This window comes from Balaenoptera borealis (assembly GCF_965194805.1).
Source record: "Balaenoptera borealis genome assembly, chromosome: 19".
Taxonomy (NCBI): domain Eukaryota; kingdom Metazoa; phylum Chordata; class Mammalia; order Artiodactyla; family Balaenopteridae; genus Balaenoptera; species Balaenoptera borealis.
In genome coordinates this window covers 68,323,738-68,347,300 of record NC_138878.1, presented here as the reverse complement: position 1 = coordinate 68,347,300, position 23,563 = coordinate 68,323,738, and the positions used below count along the sequence as shown (strand labels likewise).

Genomic DNA, 23,563 nt, shown 5'->3' with positions numbered 1-23,563 from the left:
GAATGGGAACTCCCTAGAGGCTTGGACTATGATTTCCTCTAGAGAATGGGAGAGAGAGCACAAACATCTGTCTTCTCTGAGCATGCTGTGGTGACTGATGCACACTATGAGGATCTGCCAGATGGTAGAGGCAAGTTGACTTCTGCCACAGAACCTGGCAGTGACTTAATTATGGCAAGGTTCCTGAGCAGGTAAAATATGAAATGCCGCTCCTGAAAATTTCTCACATACCTGGAACTCATGGCAGATGGCTCCTCATAGAGGCTCTCTAGTGCTATCACACTGAGCAAAGAGATAGCACATTCCCTGAAGGTCTAAGGCCATTATCTTATGTAGATTTCCTCATGCAAAAGGTATTTTTTCCACATTAGCTGAATTCCTAAAACTTAGATCTGAGTTGTGAGATTTTGGTGTTGAATCAGAGCAGACTGTTAACTGAAGGCTTTCTCATGTTGGCTGTACTCTTGTGGCCTTTTTCTAGTGTGAAGTTTATGGTGCTGAATGAGGCTGTAGTTTTGGCTAAAAGATTTTCCACATTCACCGCATTCATAAGGTCTTTCTCCAGTGTGAATTCTCCGATGTAGAATGAGGCTGAAGCTTTGGCTAAAGGATTTCCCACATTCCCTGCACTCATAAGGCCTTGCTCCTGTATGAACTCTTCGGTGTTGAATGAGGCTGGAGCTTTGGCTAAAGGATTTCCCACATTCACTGCACTCATATGGCCTTTCTCCAGTGTGAATTCTGCGGTGCTGAATGAGGCTGGAGCTTTGGCTAAAAGATTTCTCACATTCACCACATTCATAAGGCCTTGCTCCTGTGTGAATTCTCTGATGCTGAACAAGGCTGGAGCTTTGTCTAAAGAATCTGCCACATTCAGTACACTCATAAGGCCTTGCTCCAGTGTGAATTCTCTGGTGCCGAACAAGTTTGGATTTGCACCCAAAAGCTTTCCCACATTCGGCACACTCATAAGGCCTTTCTCCAGTGTGAATACGCTGGTGCTGAACAAGTTTATATTTGAACCTGAAGGCCTTCCCACATTCACTGCATTCAAAAGGCCTTTCTCCAGTATGAAGTGTCTTGTGCCGAAGAAATGTGTGCTTGTAAGTGAAGGTTTTCCCACATTCACTGCACTCATACAGTCCTCCAGAGTGAATTCTTTGGTGCTGAACAAGTGTACGTTTGCGGCGGAAGGCTTTCCCACATTCACCACACTTGTAAGGACTTTTTCCACAGTGAAAGGCCTCCTCACAGCCAGTACTGCTGTGTATACTCAGTACCGCTTTGGGAGTGGCCTGGTACTGGAAAAGGCCCACGGTGTCCTTTCCACCCTCCCCACAGGTGAAAGGCTTCCCTGACAAATAGATTCCATAGCTCTTCAAAAAGGAGGTCCTGTTCATACCCTTGCTGCAGGGTTTTTCCCCACTGTGCTCCTTCTGGTGTTGGTGAAGATTCACCCTGAAACAGAATTGTTCCCCACATGCTACACATGTACACGATTTCTGCCCAGTATACGTTCCTTGATGCTCAGCCAGGTACAAAACGTCCTTCATGACAGGAACACACATCTCACAGAGATGAGTTTTCTGGGTTGACGGATCTGGCTTTAGAGTCCTGATTTGTGGCATTCTTTCCTGAGAAACACTCTGTCCTGAAGGAGCCTTGTCATTCTCTATGCCACACAAACAACCTGAAAACAGAAAAATGCTAGTGAAGTACGTGGGGACTTCACTTTGGGGACTGGTGGCAGCCACATCACAAATATGTGTCTGACACACCAAAGAATGAATACATGAGGTGGTTTTCAGGATGATGGAGTTGGAATCAGGACGAGGAAGGGGCTGTTTTGCAGTACTGGGACTCTAAAAGGTTACAGAAATAGGGAAGCCTCACAAGATGAAAAAATGTTAAGAATGTGATGCAGCACAGGGAGGAGAGGCAGGCAGTTTTCAACTCACTTCTCACACCTTGAGCAGTGCCTTAGCTGCTGCTAACATGTGAGTGTTGTACAGAAATTTTTGTCCAGGGATAGAAAAATCCATTTGCAAATGACTAACTGGTGTTCAAGGACTATCAAGGATATGTGCACACCAACATGTGAGCCAACACTGGAGAACACTGCAGAGGCAGCAGTAGAGAAGAATAGGTAACAGGTGGAGGCAGGAAAGTTGGGTATAGCCAGGGGCCAGAAGTCAGAGTTAAAGTGACAAGCTGGCCAAGTATAAAGAACGGGGAAGAAGAGATGGAAATGAGGTGTGGCACCCAGCAGTGGCACCAAAACACTAGTTTGAACAGGTTCCTGGTATGATGTGAACACAGCCCTGATGTCATGTCCTTGCCAGGCCCCCTCTAGCCCATTGTGCCACAGTGGGCCATTCTATGAAGCACCCAGGACTCTCCCCTGCAACCCACATTAACTACACGGGACTTAGAAAATTCAAGTCCTAAGGGACAGACAGGACAGGCAAGTGGCCAATTCCAGCCCAAAGAAACATCACATAACAGAGCACAGAAAAGAAAACTAAATGTTACAAAAAGAACCTCAGATGAGGGTATCACAAAAACAGCTCATGGTGCAACTAAGTAGTGCCCATGTCCACTGACATGCAATTCTTGGCACAGGCAGGCATGAAAGAACTGTCAGAAGAAGGGAGCAAAACCCAGGAACCATGGATCTGGAAAGTCACCCAGGCAGGGAGGAGGCAAGCAAGATGGGACCCATTTGGCTTCCTACTAGGCTTCGGAGCAGCAGGTATTAGGTCTCCAAGGAGAGAAAAGGGCAGTGCAAACAACCCAGCCCTAGCAACAGCAGCACCTTCCAAAGGAACTAGGAAAGGAAGTAGTCCCCATGGTTTGGATGCAGGAAGGACAGAGCAGCCCCTAAGGAAAAGCAGAAAGGCAAAGTCTAGCCCAGGTCATAGGGGTGGGTGTGCAGGCCTTACCCAGTGAGGATATAAGTGTAAAGATCTCCAGCATCACATCATGGTACAGGTGTCTCTGAGCCTCATCAAGGAGACTCCATTCCTCCCAGGAGAAGTATACAGCCACGTCCTCCAAAGTCACACTGCCCTGTCATGATGGGGACAGATGAAACCACTGGTCCTCTCTCCTGAGGACCCACAATCCATCCTGCACACATCCAGCCCATGCCCAAGTTTCTTCCAGGCTCCCCACTTCAGATGAGATACCAGAACCTGATGCCATTGGCACTGCTCTCTCCTCACGGTTCCAATAATCACTGTGCCCAGCCCTCAGCAACTACAGACAGGTAGGCAGAGAGAGGCCATCAGAGAGATGCTCAGGGACAGAACTGCATGGCTCCATCTCTTCCTGCCAGGCAATTTCCGGGGGGTCTTCCGTATCATGCCTCACAATAAAATGTGGAGTCACCCATCACCCTTAAGTCCCCTGTACCAGGGCCCAGGGGCCATCAATTCATGCTCCCTCTCTCCACATGTACCTCTCTCACATCTCCGGACCCCATGGTTGCATCCTCACAGCCACTGCCAACTCCCTGTCCCACACTATAGTCATCTTCCTAGACTCACCCCAGAGAATCTGGCAAATTCAAACAGAATCCAGTTCTACCCAAGACCTCTGATGGATCCCAACACCATTTGAAGGCCTTTCTGCCTGTTTCTAATTTTAGCCTCAACATCAGTCATACAGAACCATATGTGAATTTCAGATACCCATAACCCTCTCCTACTTCTAGGCTGTACTCATTCCCTCAGCAGCCACAATCCTCCTCTCTCCACCTAACCCTCATTAAAATCCCAGCCACAATGGTACCCACACTAGGCATAGTGATTCTCACAGATGACCACATTTGCCCATTATGTTATCTACATTATCTACTGAAACATCTCACCAAAGCCCACCACAAAATTCTAGCAAATGCATCTTATCTCTATTAGTTCTCTGCCTCTGCATCTGTCTGTCTACTCTTCCTTTGGAAGTCTTGGATACCTGCCAACACCTCTGGTCCCACACATACTCCCTTCACGGCTATTTCTCTCCCACATCTGTGTTTATGATGTCCATAACCCCCAACCAGGTGCCCAAGCAATAGATCAATTCTCGGAATTCAAACACTTCTTTCTGACCTGCTAATAACATTATCACCATGGTCTGAATTCCACTTTCTAAATACAATCCATAGTTCAACACTGGTGCAGACACTAGCCACCACTTTCAGATGTCTCCATCCTGAACCATGCCCCAGATTTCCAGACCTCTGTGTCCAGCTGCCCACCTGATGCCACTACTCATTTGTTCTCTGAAGAATCTCATAAATTTAACACAGCCAAAAACAAAATTCCTGATATCCCCAATGAAAATCACTCTTACTACTGATTATCTCATCTCAGTTAATGAAGCTTCCAGTCTTTCAGCTGCTAAGACCAAAACTTTAGTGCCATCACTGACTTTTACCGTTCTCTCTCCCACCCTCAAAATCAGAAAATCTGGGCAGTCCTTCTTAAATAATGGATACAGAATCCAACCACTTCTTCCAACTCCACAGCCACTACTCTGGTCCATGAACACGCAACAGGACTTCTGCAGTACCCTCCTCCCTGGTCATCCTTCCTCCTCCCAAAGTCTGTTTTCCACTCTGTAACCAGATGGAGCCTGTTTAGACCTAAGTAAGATCATCTCCCTCCTCTGTTCCAAATCTCCCATTACCTCCACAATAGATGCTCAACTTCTCAGACAGCCACATTACAAGACTGACTCCTGTCCCCTTGCTCTCTGTTGCTAAAAGAAAGGAGACCTGCTGTGCCCTGTTCCCAGTTTGTGGACACACTACCAAACATTTGAACATGCTGGTACCTGTTTCTGGGATAACCTTCTACACCATTTTCCACAGATGACCAGAAAGCAACTCTTCCATGAAACCCTTGGCCTGGACTAGAATGCGTCTAGAGGATTTCTCCCAGGTCCCCAAACCCAAGGGCTGGGAGAATGGCAGGTGAAGAGTCCCACCACACCACAATCTCAAGTTCATATGAGTGAGATCCAAACCAGTGAGGGCCTGGGACACCCTCCACTTCCCTGTGTAGGTTCCATAAGTACTTCCTCAGCCATGGGGACCTGTGGGCAGAAGCAAGCCATAAAGGTATATTCCAAGGGGCTCAAAACTCCCTGTACCCCTCGCCAGCCCTGGAGGCCAGATGACCTTGGGCTAAAAGACTAAACTCTCTGCTTCAGACCTCAGTGCTGCCTCTTCCCAGTTCTATGTTGGATAAGGACTCAACCTCCCTGTGCCTCACTATCCTCATCACCCCCATTCCAATCTGTTCTCCCTCAGAGTAGGTCTTGGAAAGCTTTTAAAACCCTAAATCAGACTATATCCCTCTTCTCTTCACAACCCACCATGGCTGCCATGGTCCTCAGAACGGAGGTACAAAACCCTCAGCTTGACAGTGCAGGTGTGAGTCCACCTCACACCCTCCGCTCCATGCAAAAACAAGACAGTTCCAGGTTTCCCGAATCCTCCCGCCTCAGTCTCACCTCCAAGCCTTTGCACCTGCCGGTCCCTCCACCTGTGACCCTCTCCCACGCGCCGTCACACTGTCAGAAACAGAGCCCATCCACGACCGCCTCACCGTCCTGGACACCGCGGCCTGAGCTGCGGGCACGTGGACAGGGGATTTAGTGTCTGGTGGGGTGAGGGCGGTGAGGGCCCGGAGGACAACCGTTTACCTGAGGCGGGTCCCTTAGCGCCGCCATCGCCATCGGACTCTGTGGGCGGAGCTGGGCCGGTAGGGGCGGGAGAACAGAGGGGACCCAGCCACGGCCGGCCTTATCCAGGGTCTGACGCGGGACACCCCAGGCGGTGTCGCCGAACCTCAGACCCGCCTCTGTGCAACGGGGACACCTCCACTCGGACCTCCTTAGTTCAGTCATCTCAGCCCCCACGCAGCGCTCCGGAACTAGAACAAATCCAGAGCAATTAAAATGGCCTCCATGAGGAGGAGGCCGGAAGTCCCTCTCCGATGAGAAGCGCATGCGCAGGAATGTCTTTTCCCTGGGTTTTCATTGGCTTAGACACGCTGCCTCTCGGCGCACAGTCCTCTAGGAAATGTAGTTCTCAGAGGTCTAGCTAGGGCTCTAGCTGGTGGTCCCACCCCCACAAACCCAGAGGCACTGTGAGGGATCTAACTAGGCTGGAGGGGAGGCTTTCGTTACTTCTTAGAGTGGCTGTAGGGAGACTTATGGGGAGTGTTGTCTGCAAGTAATCACTAAAAGTTTTCAGAAATACTATTTCAGACCCCATGAAGCATGTTCCCAGACGGTAAAAGTAATATTGTAGGTGCTCCCAAAGTCTACAGAAACATACTGGGCATATACCCTGAGAAAACCATAATTCAAAAAGAATCATGTACCACAATGTTCACTGCAGCTCTATTTACAATAGCCAGGACATGGAAGCAACCTAAGTGTCCATCGACAGATGAATGGGTAAAGAAGATGTGGCACATATATACAATGGAATATTACTCAGCCATAAAAAGAAACGAAACCGAGTTATTTGTAGTGAGGTGGATGGACCTAGAGTCTGTCATACAGAGTGAAGTAAGTCAGAAAGAGAAAAATAAATACCATATGCTAACACATATATATGGAATCTAAAAAAAAAAAAAAAAAAAATGAAGAACCTAGGGGCAGGACAGGAATAAAGACTCAGATGTAGAGAATGAACTTGAGGACATGGGGAGGGGGAAGGGTAAGCTGGGACGAAGTGAGAGAGTGCATGGACTTATATATAATACCAAATGTAAAATAGAAAGCTAGTGGGAAGCAGCTGCATAGCACAGGGGGATCAGCTCCATGCTTTGTGTGACCACCTAGAGGGGTGGGATAGGGAGGGTGGGAGGGAGACGCAAGAGGGAGAAGATAATGGGGATATATGTATATGTATAGCCGATTCACTTTGTTATAAAGCAGAAACTAACACACCATTGTCAAGCAATTATACTCCAATGAAGATGTTAAAAACAAAATAAAATAAAACAAAGTCTACAGATACAAATGGACAAACAATTCCATAAAGTCATTTGGACATAAAATATGTACATTGTTAGTGCCAACTAAAGAATGCTGCTAGCCATTTGGATCTATAAGGATTGAATCATTAGCCAATGCAGTCACTGATCCCCAGCACACCCTGAAAAAAGATCAGGGCAGAGAGAAGGAATGAGGCAGTCTGTGCTCTGGGAAAACTGGCAGAACAGGCTTTCAGAAAGTTACATTTTTTGAGGAGAAATTTTTTATGAACCTGGATTCTTACATCTTCCCATACTTAGAAAAACACTAAAACCATTAACTAAAATTCCTCGTGACTAGTGGCATGTGGGATCTTAGTTCCCTGACCAGGGATGGAACCTGCACCTCCTGCACTGGAAGTGCAGAGTCTTAACCACTGGACTGCCAGGGAAGTCCCCTGACCTCCCTTCTTTTCAGAACAGTTTCTCAGAGCTATCTGAGAGGCTGTCTCCTGGGCGATAGTTCTCAGTAAGATACTGAATAAACTTGACTCACAGCTTTTATTTATTGTTCTTTACATGCATGTAACCAATGCAGGGGATACAGGTTCGAGCCCTGCTCCGGGAAGATCCCACATGCTGCGGAGCAACTAAGCCCCTGCGCCAAAACTACTGAAGCCTACGCACCTTAGAGCCCGTGCTCCACAACGAGAAACCACCACAATGAGAAGCCCACGCACTGCAACAAAGGGTAGCCCCTGCTCTCTGAAACTAGAGAAAGCCCGTGTGCAGCAATGAAGACCCAACGCAGTCTCAATAAATAAATGATGCCTTTAAAAATAATAATAAAAGAAAGGAAGAGATGCAATACATGTCCTGCGTCCAATTTGTGCCTTAGGAGAGGCAGTCCATGGGCATTGCCGGGGTGAAGATTTTAGTGTAAGGGGTGAAGTCAACTCCAACTTCGAGGTCTTGGGTTGGGACAACGTCATTTGAACTGTTATCATCTGAGGTGATGTCATCTCCAGCAACGAGCTCCTGGGCCAGGATGATGTTGTCTGGGATGTTGGATGGGAGTGTCCCTTCTAAGAGGGTACCTGCTTGAGTTGATGTGAACCTCAGCATTTGCCATGTTTAGTTGAAACAATGGCTTCCTTGGAGGGTTGGAGCTTCTTGAAAATTGATAAAAGTACTCCTACCAGTAGCAGAAAAATCAAGTCACAAGAATGGTGTGCAGCTGCACTTGACAGGTTTTTGGTTTTTTCGTGGAGGAAGTTTAGGTTCAAATTATAACTCCGAAGTGAAAAAGGAATATCCTGGCAAGACCTCATATTGTGGCGTTAATACATGTGGAGACGTGTGATTTTGATTTAACTGTGAAGCAAGAGATTCCTAGAGGTTCTTGCTATTTTTACCGAGGGGACAATTTTTAAGTAATGACCCAACAGTTTATAATAAATGTGGAGATGTGGCCATTGTGAGCCAGGTCACCCCATGCTAAGATTCTTGCCTGAAGTTTGCCCAAGGGTGTTGTCCCTTGGGTCCTGTGTTCTATCAGGGATGTCCTGGCTAAAGGATGGAAAGAAGCAACATTTCACTGAGCTCCACCATGTCTGATGGTTGGCAGTGCTGTTCATCTTCCACTGCAGTTCACTCAGTTAATCCCAAGGGGCTCTCCAGGTAGACAAGGGGCCTGAATGGAGGTGACCTTCCAGCACCATGGAATCTGGCAAGTGACTAAAGACAGAGGATGCCACCACTCCTACAGGTGGAATATGCCAGAGGTTCCAGGTTTGTTTCCAGGATGTTTTAATCTACAGAGGCCTCGGTAGCTGTGCTGAGATTGGACTGTGTTGTTTCCATGACTCAAAGCATGATGGGCAGCTGAATACGGAGAGTCACAGGCTCAGGGTCTGTGACAGCCTCTATTTCCAGAAGACCCAGGAGGTAGCCAGTCATCGGTGGTTTTAATGTCAGACAGCATGGGCAGAGAAGGCCAGCTTCTTGTATCAGAAGCCCTTGGTCAACTTACAGCCATCATGTGTCCAGACTCCAGCAGGTTTAAGGAGAAATTGCCAAATCCTCTATGGTAGAGTTTCTGAGGGCACTATCAGGAGTGCCTGCTGATTTTAATTTGGAAGTAAAATTTGTAATGACGAATATGTTGGAGTAGCCAGGAAAAGGTGTATTGTACCCCTCTTAAGGTAGAAACAAACTGCAGTAGAGGCTATTGAAACAGGCACTGAAGAGAACATGTCAGCCAAATCTATAGAGCAAAAAATATTCACCCGTTGTTGATTGAATAGAATCAGTAACTTTTACTGAGTATTGGATATGGAACCTTGATGAACAGGACCATAGCATTAAGGTTGCAGTAATCTATCAAGTGGTGCTCATTATTTTTTTCAGATTTAAGAACAAGCAAAATTGGACTGTAAATGGAGAAGCAGTGGGGTATAATCACCATTTTATTACACATAAGTTTTAATCCTTGAAGGTCCTGTTTTGACTTACATGGGGTCACATTTATCAAGCCAATTTGTAAATGTCAAAGTCTTAATTTTAATCCATTTCTATTGTGTCAGAGCATCTATGCCCAATATGGAATATCTGAAAGCAATGGGTACTGTGACTATGGGAGACTGAGGCAAGGCTATGTCAGGAGGGGGAAATTTCCCGCTCTACCCCTCTTGAGTTCTTGTGGCTGGACTAATAATAAAATTGACACAAGGGACTTCCCTGGCCGTCTAATGGTTAAAACTCCACGCTTCCACTGCAGGGGGCGTGGGTTAGATTCCTGGTCCAGGAACTAAGATCCCGAATGCCACGCAGTGTGGCCAAAAAAAAAAAAAAAACCTGACACAAGACAGATTAACAGGACAAAAAGAAACACTTTAATTCATGTGCACTGAGGTCTCATAGGAACATGTCTCTTCCGTCAGTGTTTTTGTTCTAATCCCAAGTGTGAAATGTGAAACAAAATGGAGTTACTTATGTCAAGGCTTTTAAAATGGTGCTGTGGGACTTCTCTAGTGGCTCAGTGGTTAAGAATCCGCCTGCCAATGCAGGGGACACGGGTTCGACCCCTGGTCCGGGAAGATCCCACATGCCACAGAGCAACTAAGCCCGTGCACCACAGCTACTGAGCCTGCAAGCCACAACTACTGAAGCCCACACACCTACAGCCTGTGCTCCGCAACAAGACAAGTCACCTCAATGAGAAGCCCGTACACCGCAACGAAGAGTAGCCCCCCCTTGCCACAACTAGAGAAAGACCACGTGCAGCAATGAAGACCCAACACAGCCAAAAATATACAAACGTTTTAAATATAAATAAATAAAACATTTTTTAAAAAGTGTTAAAAAAAATAAAATGGTGCTGGGAGTCCATTAAAGAGGTGAACCTGACACACGTCCTCAACGGGTAGAACCATGAACTTCTGATCTGGGCCAAACCACAAATCTTCCAAGAGCTCTGCAAGAACCTGTCACAGTAACGGACTTTGACCTCCCTTCAGTGATGGACTTAGCAGTCAATCATGTTCAGCCAAGACTATTTTCTGCCTCCAATTCCAATTAAAATTATTTGTAATGCAAACCTCCTTTCCTTGTCTTTATAAGCCCCTCAGATCTGTTGCACAACAATGTGAATGTATCTAACCCTGCTGAACAGTACATTTAAAAATGGTTAAGATGATAAATTTAATGTTATGTATTTTTTACTACAATACAAAGAAAATAATCTTAAAAAAAAATACAGATAAGTCTTTAAAAGTAGAGAAACTAGGACTTCCCTGGTGGCGCAGTGGTTAAGAATCCGCCTGCCAATGCAGGGGACACGGGTTCAAGCCCTGGTCCAGGAGGATCCCACATGCTGCGGAGCAACTAAGCACATGCGCCACAACTACTGAGCCCGGGTGCCTAGACCCCGTGCTCCGCAACAAGAGAAGCCACTGCAATGAGAAGTCTGCGCACCACAATGAAGAGTAGCCCCCACTCGCTGCAACTAGAGAAAGCCCGTGCACAGTAACGAAGACCCAGCGCAGCCAAATATAAAAATTAATTAAAAAAACAAAAGTACTTGTAACATCCAGCAAAACCCATCAAAAACATAAATAATTAATTAATTAATTAATTAACTAATTTAAAAGAGTGGAGAAACTATCCCAGCTGCAGGGAGAAAGTTGCAGACATCAGTCAGAGATATGGCAGTATGATAAGGGCGTTTGATGCCCTATTGCTGGTTTTGAGATAACAGCTTTGTGCTAGAACCGTAGGAGCTAAGGACAGTACACGTCTGACAGCCAGCAACCTTAGTCCTGACTCAGCAAGATGGAAAGGTCAGAGCTGTCAGTCACACAAAAACCTCTTTGAAGAAACTGAGACTTCGCAGATGCCCTCAACACAACCAGAGAGCACCTAGGGAGCTGAGAGTCCTCAGTCCTACAACCACATAGAATTGAACTCTGCCAACAACCCAAACAAGCAAGAATCTGGTTCCCCAGAGCCTCCAGAAAGGAACACAACCTGCCAGCATGCAGGAGTACCTGGCGCCCCAGGGACTGGGGGAGAGCTCTGCCTCTGGGTGACTGCATTAGTGTCCAGATGACTCCTTTCCACACCTGCATGGATGTTACCCCTGCAGTTACTGTCCTGGCATCAAACATCAATTTGATTCTTCTGACTCCGATTAAACATTATCCCTAAGTTACTGATGTGATGGTTTCTACTAACCTGCACTGGGTGATTATCCTCCTCACTCAGATGAAAGATGGGATCCTGGGAAACTCCTCACTTCTTTGTTTTTATACTTTCACTTCGATCACTGGAAGAAGTCTCACACCCACAGACCAAATCCTCAACCAGCTTGTCCTAGCCAACTGCTTAGTTCTTTTCTCCAAAGGGATCCCTCAGGAAATGACAGTGTTTGGACTGAAATATTTCCTGGTCATTGCTGGATATAAACTTGTGTTCTATTTTCATAAAGTAGCCAGAGGGTTTTCCCTCAGCACTGCCTGCCTCCTTGGTGGCTTCGAAGCCTTAAAGCTTTGCCCCAGTAGCTCTAAGTGGATGGAGCTCAAAATTAGAATCTCAAAGTACATTGGCTTTTGCTGTTCCTTTTGCTGGATCCTGACTCTCCTAGTAAATACACATATTGCTATAAAGGTGCATGGGGCTTCCCTGGTGGCACAGTGGTTGAGAGTCTGCCTGCCAATGCAGGGGACACGGGTTCGAGCCCTGGTCTGGGAGGATCCCACGTGCCACGGAGCAGCTGGGCCCGTGAGCCACAATTACTGAGCCTGCGCGTCTGGAGCCTGTGCTCCGCAACAAGAGAGGCCGCGATAGTGAGAGGCCTGCACACCACGATGAAGAGTGGCCCCCGCCTGCCACAACTAGAGAAAGCCCTCGCGCAGAAACGAAGACCCAACACAGCCATAAATAAATAAATAAAAAACAAATACTTAAAAAAAAAAAAGTAAAAGTCTATTAATTAAAAAAAAAAAAAAAAGGTGCATGGCCCAAGCAACGCCAAAAATATAAGTTTGGAAAAAGTACATAAATACTGTTCTGGGCCCACTCCCGACAGACGTACAAGCTCTTAGCTTTTGACATGCCTTCCTCATTAAGCTTAATCATTTCTAGCTTCTGATTTAAAGTGAAAGACGTGAAGTGACTCCAACCTTTCACTGGAACACTGGAGGTTATTGTAGGGTTATTAATTGGCCTAATTTCAATATTGTTGTGTCTCAGGGAATAGGGAGGCCAAAGAGAGAGAGAAAGACAGGGGAATGGCCAATCAGTGGAGCAGTCAGAACACACATTTATCAATTAAGTTCACCATCTTAGAGGCGTACAGCTCATGGTGCTCCAAAACAACTACAATAGTAACATCACAAAAACAAAAAACAAAGTAACAAAAAAACCAACTGGGAATTTTCTGGCAGTCCAGTGGTTAGTACTCTGTGCTTTCACTGCTGAGGGCCCGGGTTCAATGCGTGGCCAGAGAACTAGGATCTCACAAGCTGCATGGCACAGACAAAAAAAAAAAAAAAAGTAACATCAAAGATAACTAATCACAGATCTCATAAGAAGTATAATAATAATGAAAAAGTTCGAAAACTTGTGAGAATTACCAAAATGTGACACAGAGATACAAAATGAGGAAATGCTGTTTGAAAAATGGTGCCAATAGATTTGCTCAGTGCAGTGTTGCCACAAACCTTCAATTTATTAAAAAAAAAAATACAGTATCTGTGAAGCACAATAAAACAAGGTACGTCTGTAGTCTGCCTTAAAGAACGAATATATTTTTGAGAAAATTGATAAAATTCAGCACTGATAAAATATTTATCACACTTTAAAATATTTTTATTTTGTGTGAGAAAGTTATTGTCATTATGGAAATACTCTTACATTTTAGAGAAGCATTCTCAAGAAACTATGTATTAAACAACACAATCTCTGGGTTTTAAGTAAAAGAACCCACTAATGTGCATGAGAGATGAAACACGAATGACTATAAACAATGACAGAAGGTTGGGGATCCATAAGACAGTCTTTTCTACTTTTGTGTATATTTGAAAATAGCAATTACAAACAGTAGACTATATCCTGTATCAGAAATCTTATAAGTTGAAAAGCACAAATTTAAAAAGGGCTTAAGGAAATTTTATGCATCAAAACAACAAAATTGACATTTTTAATATATACATAAGTCAATTATATATCAATTAAACTCTTTTAAGTTACAAATATTGAAACATCATCACTCTCTAATCATTTCTCTGTTTAGAATGGTGTGATACTGCCAACTCTTCCCAACTCTATTCAGTGACATCAGGTTGGTAGTTTGAAATTGTTCATGGTATTTATACCAAAGAAACTGGCAAACACTACAAACCAAGGCTTGATTTATAGTATTACTGAATGCAATATATTGAATGTCTACACTTAGAAAAGTGATGGAGAATATGTTAATAATGCTGATGAAACTTAAATGTTTGGTATAGGTGTCCATACACTGTGCATTCCATCAAAAAAAAAAAAAGTAAAAAATAACAAAATATTCTTCCAGTATTCAAAAACAATTATCCCATGCAGCAAGGAAGTCACTCACATCATTGAAGAATAAGTAAAATACCAACGTGTCTTTGTTGTTTGTCTTATTGTAACTAAAAAGAAAATAGCCAAATTCACAAAATAGAAAATAGGACAAAGAAAAGAATAGACATCTTACTAAAGAAGATATATACAGCAAACACGTGAAATAATGCTCAACGTTGTAAATCCTTAGGGAAAAGCAATTAAAACCAGTGGATTACCTCTACACACTTATTTTAAAAGGGTAAAATTAAAGAGTAACCTTACCAGGTATTGACAATGGTGTGAAGGAATTAGAAGTCTCACACACTGCTGGTGGGAATGTAAAAAAACACAAACATTTTACATTACAGTTTGGCAATTTCATAAAAAGTCATACTATTCACCTACCCCACGACTGAGGTACTGCACTCTGAGTTATTAATACAAGAAAAATGAAACATATCCATATAAGTCATTGTAAATTAATGTTCATATCAGCTCTTATTTACAAAAGCTAAACACTGGAAATAACTGAAATATCCATAAACAGATGAATGGATGAACATAGTCAATTATACATGGAAGAGAAAGCTTCCATGTCTAAGAATTCTTAGAAATAAGAATGTTCATGTAAGTACAATGAATGATTCTCAAAGTAATTATGTAGCATCAATGAAGCCAGAAAAAAAAAAAGTAAACACTTTATGATCAATCATAACATTCTAGAAAATGCAATCTATTGTAAAGGAATGTAAATAAATGGTTGTCTGTATGGCCAGGGAGAGCAAGGAGACTAGAAAAGGGCATGAGGAAAATATGCTGGTGACAGATATGCTCATTATTATGATAATAATAATGGTTTCACAAGTGTATACATATGAAAACTTATCAAATTGTACACTTTAAATATGTACATTTCTATGCCCATTATACCATCATGCAGGCTTAAAAAGTGGTTCACAATAAAAATCTAAATATCCCACTCTTCAGAAAATCACTCCACTATCTCATTCCTCATGCCTTGAGGTGCAGCCTCTCCTCAGGGACAGGAAATACTGGCAAACAGTGAAGGCCATTTCCGGCTGAGTCAAGAGGACTGCTGGCTGGGTCACAAGAACCACATGCCTGGACCACAGTATCTCACCATCCTTCTTCTGTTGCCTGTATAGCACTGGCCTTGAGGTCAACAGCTCAGAAAGGCTAGAGGGATCCCCCAAAACCTTATTTTGTCTGCCAATGACTTCACAACGTAAACATACCTGGAGGTCCTGAGATTTCTGGACACACTCATCCTGCAGTCCTTGTCAGTAGAACATTTGTGGATGTACCTTTAGAAGCGGTACGTTCCACGTAGCTTGCTGCAGTCTCCTCCACTCCCTAGTAACCAGTGTTTCTCTACCAATTGTGGTCTTCCCTGCCCCTGCAGCCTTACAATTATGGACACTAGCTTATGGAATTCCAGGTATCAGGGTATATGGTTGCTTTGGAGGAGAACTGGGGTTAAGATTTCCCTCAGTAGTGCTGGCCATTGTGTGTTACCCCCTGTGCGCAAGAAAAAAAAGAATCCATGTTGTCTCCAGAAGCACTAGAATGCACAGACCTCTGGCATCCAGGCAAAAAATTATAACAAAGTAGTCTTTCCTAGGAGGCCTTGGCAGCAATGCAAACTAGGCTAAAACGAGAGCCCTATATTTGGCCATCATACCATGTCCTCTGAGGCACCCAAAGTTTGGATCTCCATGAAAGTCATTTACCCTCAAGTTGATGGTCCTATTGTGCTTTCAAACTATTCCACACAGTGAAGAGCATTTCCAAAATTAAGGTGCTTAAACAAAAAGGCCTTTATTATTACACAAACCAAAGCAACGTGTAACAGGCAATTTCTGGTTGGGTGACTTGGAAGCTGGAAATATTCATCACAACTACCCGAGACCAATTGTGTCCTTGAAAAAGCTAGTCCTTCTCTGCAAGCTGCCAGCAGAACTCAGCGTTCTCAGGGCCAACACAGGTCAGGTCCATGCCCTAACTTGTCAGAGAAAAGGGAATGAAGACTCCATAAGGGCTCAGGATACTCACGATTTCCTCCAACAAACGGGACAGCACAGAGGCCAGTTGCTCTGAGCATACTACGCTTGTGACTGATGCCAACTGTGAGGGCCTGCCAGATGCTAGAGGTGAGATAGTTTCTGCCAGAGAAACTGGCAGTGACCTTGGGCAGGTTACACATGCTTCCCACACAACCGTGAAATTTATGGTGAATCAATCCCTAGTCTGTGGATATCCTGACGCGAGATTCAATTCACGCAGATGGTTCCTCACAGAGACTTCCGTCCAATACAATGATGCTAAGTAAGATAAAAGCACATTCACTGCATGTGCAAGACCTTTTTCCAGTGTGAACTCTTTGGTGTTGACCAACGTCAGATTTGCAGGTAAAGGATTTCCTATACTCACTGCATGTGAGCTCTCCTGTGTCGAAGGAGACCAGAGCTCTGAGTAAAGGATCTCCCACATTCACTGCAATCAAAAGGTCTTGCTCCAGTGTGCACCGTCCGGTGTCGAATGAGGTGGGTTTTGCGGCTAAAGGATTTCCCACATTCACTGCACTCATAAGGCCTTTCTCCTGTGTGAACTCTTTGGTGCTGAATGAGGACAGATTTCTGGCTAAAGGCTTTCCCACATCCACTGCACTCATAAGGTTTTTCTCCAGTGTGAACTCTTTGGTGTTGAATGAGGACAGATTTCTCACTAAAAGATTTTCTGCATTCGCTGCACTCATAAGGCCTAACTCCAGTGTGAGCTCTCCAGTGTCGAACGAGGTGGGTTTTACAGTTAAAGGCTTTCCCACATTCACTGCACTCATAAGGCCTTGCTCTAGTGTGAGCTCTCTTGTGTCGAAGGAGGCCAGAACTTTGGCTAAACGATTTCCCACATTCATCGCATTTATAAGGCCTTTCATTAGTGTGAACTCTCTGGTGTTTAATGAGGATGGATTTCTGGATAAAAGATTTCCCACATTCCCTGCACTCATAAGGCCTTTCTCCAGTGTGAACTCTTTGGTGTTGAATGAGGTCAGATTTCTGGCTAAAAGACCTCCCACATTCACTGCACTCATAAGGCTTTGCTCCTGTGTGAACCCTCCAGTGTCGAATGAGGTGGGTTTTACGGCTAAAGAATTTCCCACATTCACTACACTCATAAGGCCTTTCTCCAACGTGAATTTGCTGGTGCTGAACAAATCTGTATTTGCATTTGCTACACTCATCAAGACTTTCTCCAGTGCAGACTCTCTGGTGGTGAAGTATATGAGTGTTGCCAAAAACTTTCCTGCATTCAATCCACTTGTTATGACTTTTTCCATTGTTTAAGGCCTCCCCAGACTCAATGCTGCTGTGTGGCTTCTCACTGTTGGGAGTGGTCTGGTGCTGATGAAGGCCCAAGGTAGCTAGGAAGTCTTTTCCATCCTCCCCACAGAGGAAGGGCTTCCCTGACACATGGAGTCTGCAGCTCGTCACAATCGAGGCCCTGTCCACGTCCATTTTAAAGTTTTTCTCTCCATTGCCATGCTCCTGATACTGGTGAAGGCTTGCATTCAACCAGAAGCCGCTGGACCCCCCACCAAAGTATGGTTTCTGCCCAAGATATGCTGCCTGGAGCTCAGTCAGCTGCAAAATGTCTTTCAAGACTGAGACACACTTCTCGCAGGGATGAGTCTTCTGGGTCGATGGAACTGACTGAGAAGTCCTGACTTGTGATTCTCCTCCAGAAACACTCTGCTCAGAAGGGATCTCCTCATCCTCTCCTCCACACTGACAATCTGAAAGCAGAGGAATGCTAATAAAGTGCTAATGAATCCATGGGAATGTTTTCAGGATGAGGCACTAATTTGAAGGGAGGGCTGCTCTGCAGTACTGGGCCCCTAAAGATCACAGAAGGTGGGTAACTTTCCAGGACAAAGGGCACAAATACAGGGTGTAACACAGGGAGGAGAGGCAGGATCACTTACTCCCTCCTCTGCCAACAGCCTTCAGCAAGATCTTGTCAGCTGGGAACATGTCCATACTATGCAGAAGGATGGCTGTGTCCAGGCCCAGGGAAATACAATTGGAAGTGAGTAGCTGGTTTTCAAGGACTATTTAAGAATGTGTGCACACCTCACAACACTTTACAGGCATATGTCGTTATCATGGCACTTTGTTGTATTGCCCTTTGCAGATACTGCATTCTGGTTTTTTTCTTTACAAATTGAAGGTTTGTGGCAACCTTACGTCCAGCAAGTCTATCGGTGCCATTTCCCCAGTAGCGTTTGCTCACTTTGTATCTCTGTGTCACATTCTGGTAATTCTCACAATCTTTCAAACTGTCCCATTATTATTTGTTATGATGATCTGTGATCAGTGATCTTTGATGTTACTACTATGACTCACTGAAGGTTCAGACAATGGTTAGGATTTTTTAGCAAAAAAGTACTTTCAAATTAAAGTAGGTATATTGTTTTTTAGGCATAATTCTGCTGCACTTAATACACTAAAGTATAATGTAAACATAACTTCTATATGCACTGGGAAACAAAAAAATTTGCGTGACTCACTGTATTGCAGTGGTCTGGAACTGAACCCACATCTCCGAGGTATCTGGATAAGTGTAAGTCACTGCGGGAGAAACTACAGATGGTGCAGTGGAGAGGGACATGATGCATACAGGTCTGGAAGGTGGGGACAGTCAGAAACTGGAAATGACAAATCAGAAAAGTGTCAAGTATGCAGAAGAAAGTGTAGAAATGATTTGCGTCCAGTGGCACTTGCACCAAAACACTGGTGGACACAGCGTAGCTTCCCAGTATGATTAAACACAGCCTCATTTTCATGCCCTCCCCTCGTCCCCCCTCCAGTTGCCACTCACCAGGACCAGGTCTCCTCTGAGACTAACTTGCCATGTTCACCCTGTAAAGCAATCAGGGCTCTCCCCACACACCCCCAGTTCTGTAACTACGTGAGACCGGAATGAAACAAGTCCTTAGGGAAAGACAGGACATGTGAGTGTTCAGCACTGGCTCAGAGCAACTCAGGAAACAGCAGACCACAGGAAAGGAAAGAATATTACAACAAAATCCCAAAACAGGGTCTTTCAAGAAAAGCATATATATAAGTAGTGACAATGACAATGCCTGCAATCCTGATATAGGCAGTCACAAGAAAGTCTTAAAATTAAAAGTTCTCATCACAAGGAAAAAAAAAATGTAGCTCTATATGGTGATAGATGTTAACTAGACTTACTGTTGTGAGCATTTTGCAATACAAATACCAAATCATTATGTAATACACCTGAAACTAATATGTCCTATGCCAATTATATCTCAAAAAAAAGAGGAAAGGGGAAGAATCTGGGGCACAAGGTACCATAGATCTGGACACAGTCATCTTGCCAAGGAGAGGAAAAGAAATGTGAGCTCTATTAGGTTGACTGCCAGACTGACTCCCAGACACTTCCCTGCATTCCTCGGGGTATCAGACATTGGGGCTGCTTGAGGAGTACAGTGCTCGGGGCAGTGTACACAGCTCAGCACTGGCACCCACAGCACATATGCCAGGCAAATGGGGAAGTTAGCAGAGACCATGGTCTAGCCATGGAATGGACAGAGCTGCCTCTTGGACAGGGGGAAACACAGAGGACAGTTGAGGACACTGGGAGGAATATGAAGGCCTTACCCAGGGATGTTGTAAGTGTAAAGTTCTCCAGCATCACATCATGGTACAGGAACCTCTGTGCCTCATCAAGGAGCCCCCACTCCTCCTGGGAGAAGTAAATGGCCACGTCTTCAAAGGTCACACAGGCCTGCCATGATGGGGACAGTTTGTTCCATGATCAGCTTCTCTCACAGGACCCCAAGTTCATCCACCCACCCACTCCTACCCTGCTCACCACCCCCCACCACTTTCTCATCTCAGAGGAGATACCAGGCCCTGGTGTCACTGATGTGCACACTCTTCTCATGGTCCCTTTGATTACCCTGTCCACCCACAGCACCAGGCAGGTGGGCAGACAGATGATATCTATGCTCTGGGCCTGGCACACAGGGAAGGACTCCCTCTTACGAGGCAATTCTCCTAGGATGTCCCAGATCATGCCTCCCGGACATAACCAAGGGTGTGGGCTCACATTTCACCCTTATGTCCTCAGTGCCAGGGCCCTCAGGCCATCAGCTTATACTCCCTTTCCACATCACTCTTTGTACAACGTGACTCTTTCACAGTCACCACCTCTTTCCTGCCCTGCAACACAGGCATCTGCCTCTCCTTCCTACGTGTCACAGAACACGTGGCATATACAGAGTGCTCAGCAAATTCAAACAGAATCCAACTACCCAGACCTCCACTGGTCCCCACTGCCATTGGCAGTCCTGCCTGACTCTGCTCCTTGCTTCAACCTCAGCCACCCAGAACAACTTGTAGATGTCATACAGCCATGTCCCTCTTCCACATGAGCTACACTTGATGTGCTCTCCCGTCACAGACTTCCTCTCCTTTCCTAACCATCATTCAAAACAGAGTCCCAGACACTTTCCACCCCAGGTCCAGTGACTCTCCCAGATGACCACTTGTGCCCCTTAAACTAATCCACCAACCTGACTAAAAACCCCCAGAAACAGAAGGTCACAGCAAAACCCTGGTGAGCCCATAGAGCAGTGAATAAGCAGTAGTCCTGGCCTCACTGTCAATCTTGCCTCAATTGCTCCTTTGCCGCCATTTCCGTCTCATGTGCACTCATCCCTCAGAAATCTAAATCACCTGGTAGCTCATCCTCTTTCCCACACTGTTCCCACGACCACTTATCTCCTTCACCTATGTTTGTGATGTCTATCATACTCCACCTTGGTGCCCAAGGACAAGGCCCAGCCCTCAGACCCCACTCTCCCCTTCCTGGGCTATTATTAACACTATCATGACCAAGATTATCACCACTAAATGTGACCCACAGTGTTATGGACTGAATGTATGCATCCTCCCAAAATTTGTTATGTTGAAGCCTTAACCCCAAATGTGATGGTAGTTGGAGGCATGGCCTTTGGGAAGTAATCAGGTTTAGATTAGGTTGTAAGAAGGAACCCTTATAAGAGGAAGACAGGCATCTCTTGCTCTTTCCACCTCCTTCTACCAAGAAAAGTCTACATGAGGATACAGGGAGAAGGGAACCATCTGCAAGATGGGAAGAGAGTCCCTCACCAGGAATCCAACCTGCCAATACTTTGATTTTGGACTTCCCAGCTTCTAGAACTGTGAGAAATAAAAAGTATTCTGTTCTAGCCATCTAAGCCAAGATACACAGCTCCACCCTGGTCCACATACTATCCACCACCTTCTTCAGGTGTCTGTCCTGAAACCCTCCCCAGAGACCTAGACCTGTGTGTCCAGCTGCCCACTTAATACCTCCACTGATTTGTTCTCTGAAACATCTCATACACTTAACATGGCCAAAACAAAAACCCTAATACCGATTGAAAATTAATTCTGGGGCTTCCCTGGTGGCGCAGTGCTTAAGAATCCGCCTGTCAATGCAGGGGATACGGGTTCGATCCCTGGTCTGGGAAAATCCCACTTGCCACGGAGCAACTAAGCCTGTGCACCACAACTACTGAGCCTGCGCACCACAACTGCTGAAGCCCACGCACTCTAGGGCCCACGCACCACAACTACTGAGCCCACTTGCTGCAACTACTGAAGCCCGTGTGCCTAGAGCCCATGCTCCGCAACAAGAGAAGCCATCACGATGAGAAGCCCGCTCACCGCAACGAAGAGTAGCCCCCCGCTTACCACAACTAGAGAAAGCCCAGGCACAGCAACGAAGACCCAACGCAGTCAAAAAAAAAAAAGAAAAGAAAAAGAAAAAGAAAATTAATCCTACTACCAAATTCCAGATCCCAACTGATGGAGCTTCCATCCCTCTGGCTGCTACACCCCAAAACCTTGCGGTCATCCCTGACTTCTACTCTCACCTTCAAAATCAGAAAATCTGAGCAGATCTAATGAAAAAATTGAATTCAGGATCTAACCATGTCTACCCCCTCCAAGGTCACCACACTGGTCCACATCATCAAGACTCACCTGGACTATTGCAGTAGCGTATTCCCTGGTTTTCCTACCACCTTCTTCACCGCCACCACCCCCTCCCGCCCCATTCGGTTCTCCATTCTGCAGTCACAGGGAGCCTGATAAGAGCTGGGTCAGATCACCTCCCTCCTCCGCTCCAAACCTCCCATTGTTCCCATCACCTGCAGAATAGACACTCAACTTCTCAGAAAGCCATTCCAGTCCTGACTCCTGCCCCCTGCTCTCTGTTCCCATGAGAAACAAAGGAGACTTGAGATTCCCTTGAACTAGTTCAGTCTCCCTTGCAAGCACCTGCACATTCTGGTACCTATATGCGAGGCAACCAGTCTAACCCTCTGAACAGCTTTTGGAAAACTTCTGAAAGCCTAAATCAGGACAGTCCTTTTCTGTTCACAACTCTCAATGCTCCCGGCCTCCTGAAAATGGCAGCCTGGCATTCCAAGCGCGACTCTGCCTCACCTTCTCTGTTCCCTGAACACACAAGGCAGATCTCGGGGTTCCCGTATCCTCCGGCTCAACCCGACCTCCAAGCCTTTGCACCTGCCGGTCCCTCCGCCTGTGACCCTCTGCCACGCGCCATCACACCGTCTGTCAGAAACAGGGCCCCACCCACGGCCGCCTCACCGTCCTGGAAACCCGGGCCTGGGCTGCGGGCACGAGAGCAGGCGCCCCGCACTCGGGGCTTTAGTGTCTGGTGAGGTGAGGGCGGTGAAGGCCGGTGGACGAGCGTTTACCTGAGGCGGGTTCCTCAGCGCCGCCGCCGCCATCGGACTGTGGACGGGGCGGGGAACGGCGGGAGAGGAGGGGGAACGCGGGCACAGTGGACCCTATCCCAGGCCTGGCACGGACAGCGTCTCCTCTCCGACCTTCTCGGTCTCGACTCACAGCTGCGGAACCTGAGACGCAGCGAACACACCCCAAGTGCCTACAAAACGACCGCCACGAGGAGAATGCCGGAAGTCCCGCCCCTAGGCGATGCTCTCGCAGGGAAGTGTCCTTCTCCTGAACTTTAATTGGCTTAACGCCGAAGGCCCCCGGCGCAGCGTCCTCTGGGAAATGTAGTTCCAACAGCTCTGGGACCGAGCGTGGAGCGCTGCTCACCTGAACCGCCAGGTAAAGTGGCCCGGTTAGAGCACCTGTGCAAAGATACCAGAACCCTGAGATAAAAGTTTGGGACATCGGCCTTTCTGTTTCAACCATCTTGAAGCCTGTGGAGGCCCGCTGGGAACAGGACTTCTGAAAGGACAAATATGCCTGGAAGGCTGTGGTCCAAGGCCATTTTTGCTGGCTATAAGCCCAGTCTCTGGAACCAGAGGGAGCACACACCTCTTAAAATTGAAGGGGTCTGGGGCTTCCCTGGTGGCACAGTGGTTGGGAGTCTGC

The 23,563-nt window shown here is 46.0% G+C and overlaps 1 protein-coding gene across 26 annotated transcripts in view; it reads right to left on the bottom strand.

Moving 5' to 3' along the window:
- The window catches only part of LOC309617275 (uncharacterized protein), a 56,760-nt gene that overhangs the window by 22,442 nt on the left and 10,755 nt on the right, over positions 1 to 23,563 (bottom strand). For 4 of the 26 annotated variants that reach the window (XM_082369351.1, XM_082369350.1, XM_082369331.1 and 1 more), the window contains exons 1-3: positions 5,707 to 5,936; positions 2,943 to 3,069; positions 232 to 1,690 (exon numbers count right to left, since the gene is read on the bottom strand). In XM_082369351.1, the coding sequence (XP_082225477.1) occupies positions 432 to 1,690; positions 2,943 to 3,069; positions 5,707 to 5,910 (1,590 nt within the window). In that variant the 5' untranslated portion in view covers positions 5,911 to 5,936 and the 3' untranslated portion in view covers positions 232 to 431. Of the gene's footprint in view, positions 1 to 231; positions 1,691 to 2,942; positions 5,095 to 5,514; positions 5,937 to 14,357; positions 17,890 to 18,663; positions 18,802 to 19,780; positions 19,908 to 22,914; positions 23,317 to 23,563 lie in introns of those variants that run through there. The other 22 variants (XM_082369352.1, XM_082369333.1, XM_082369334.1 and 19 more) reach the window with 22 other exon arrangements.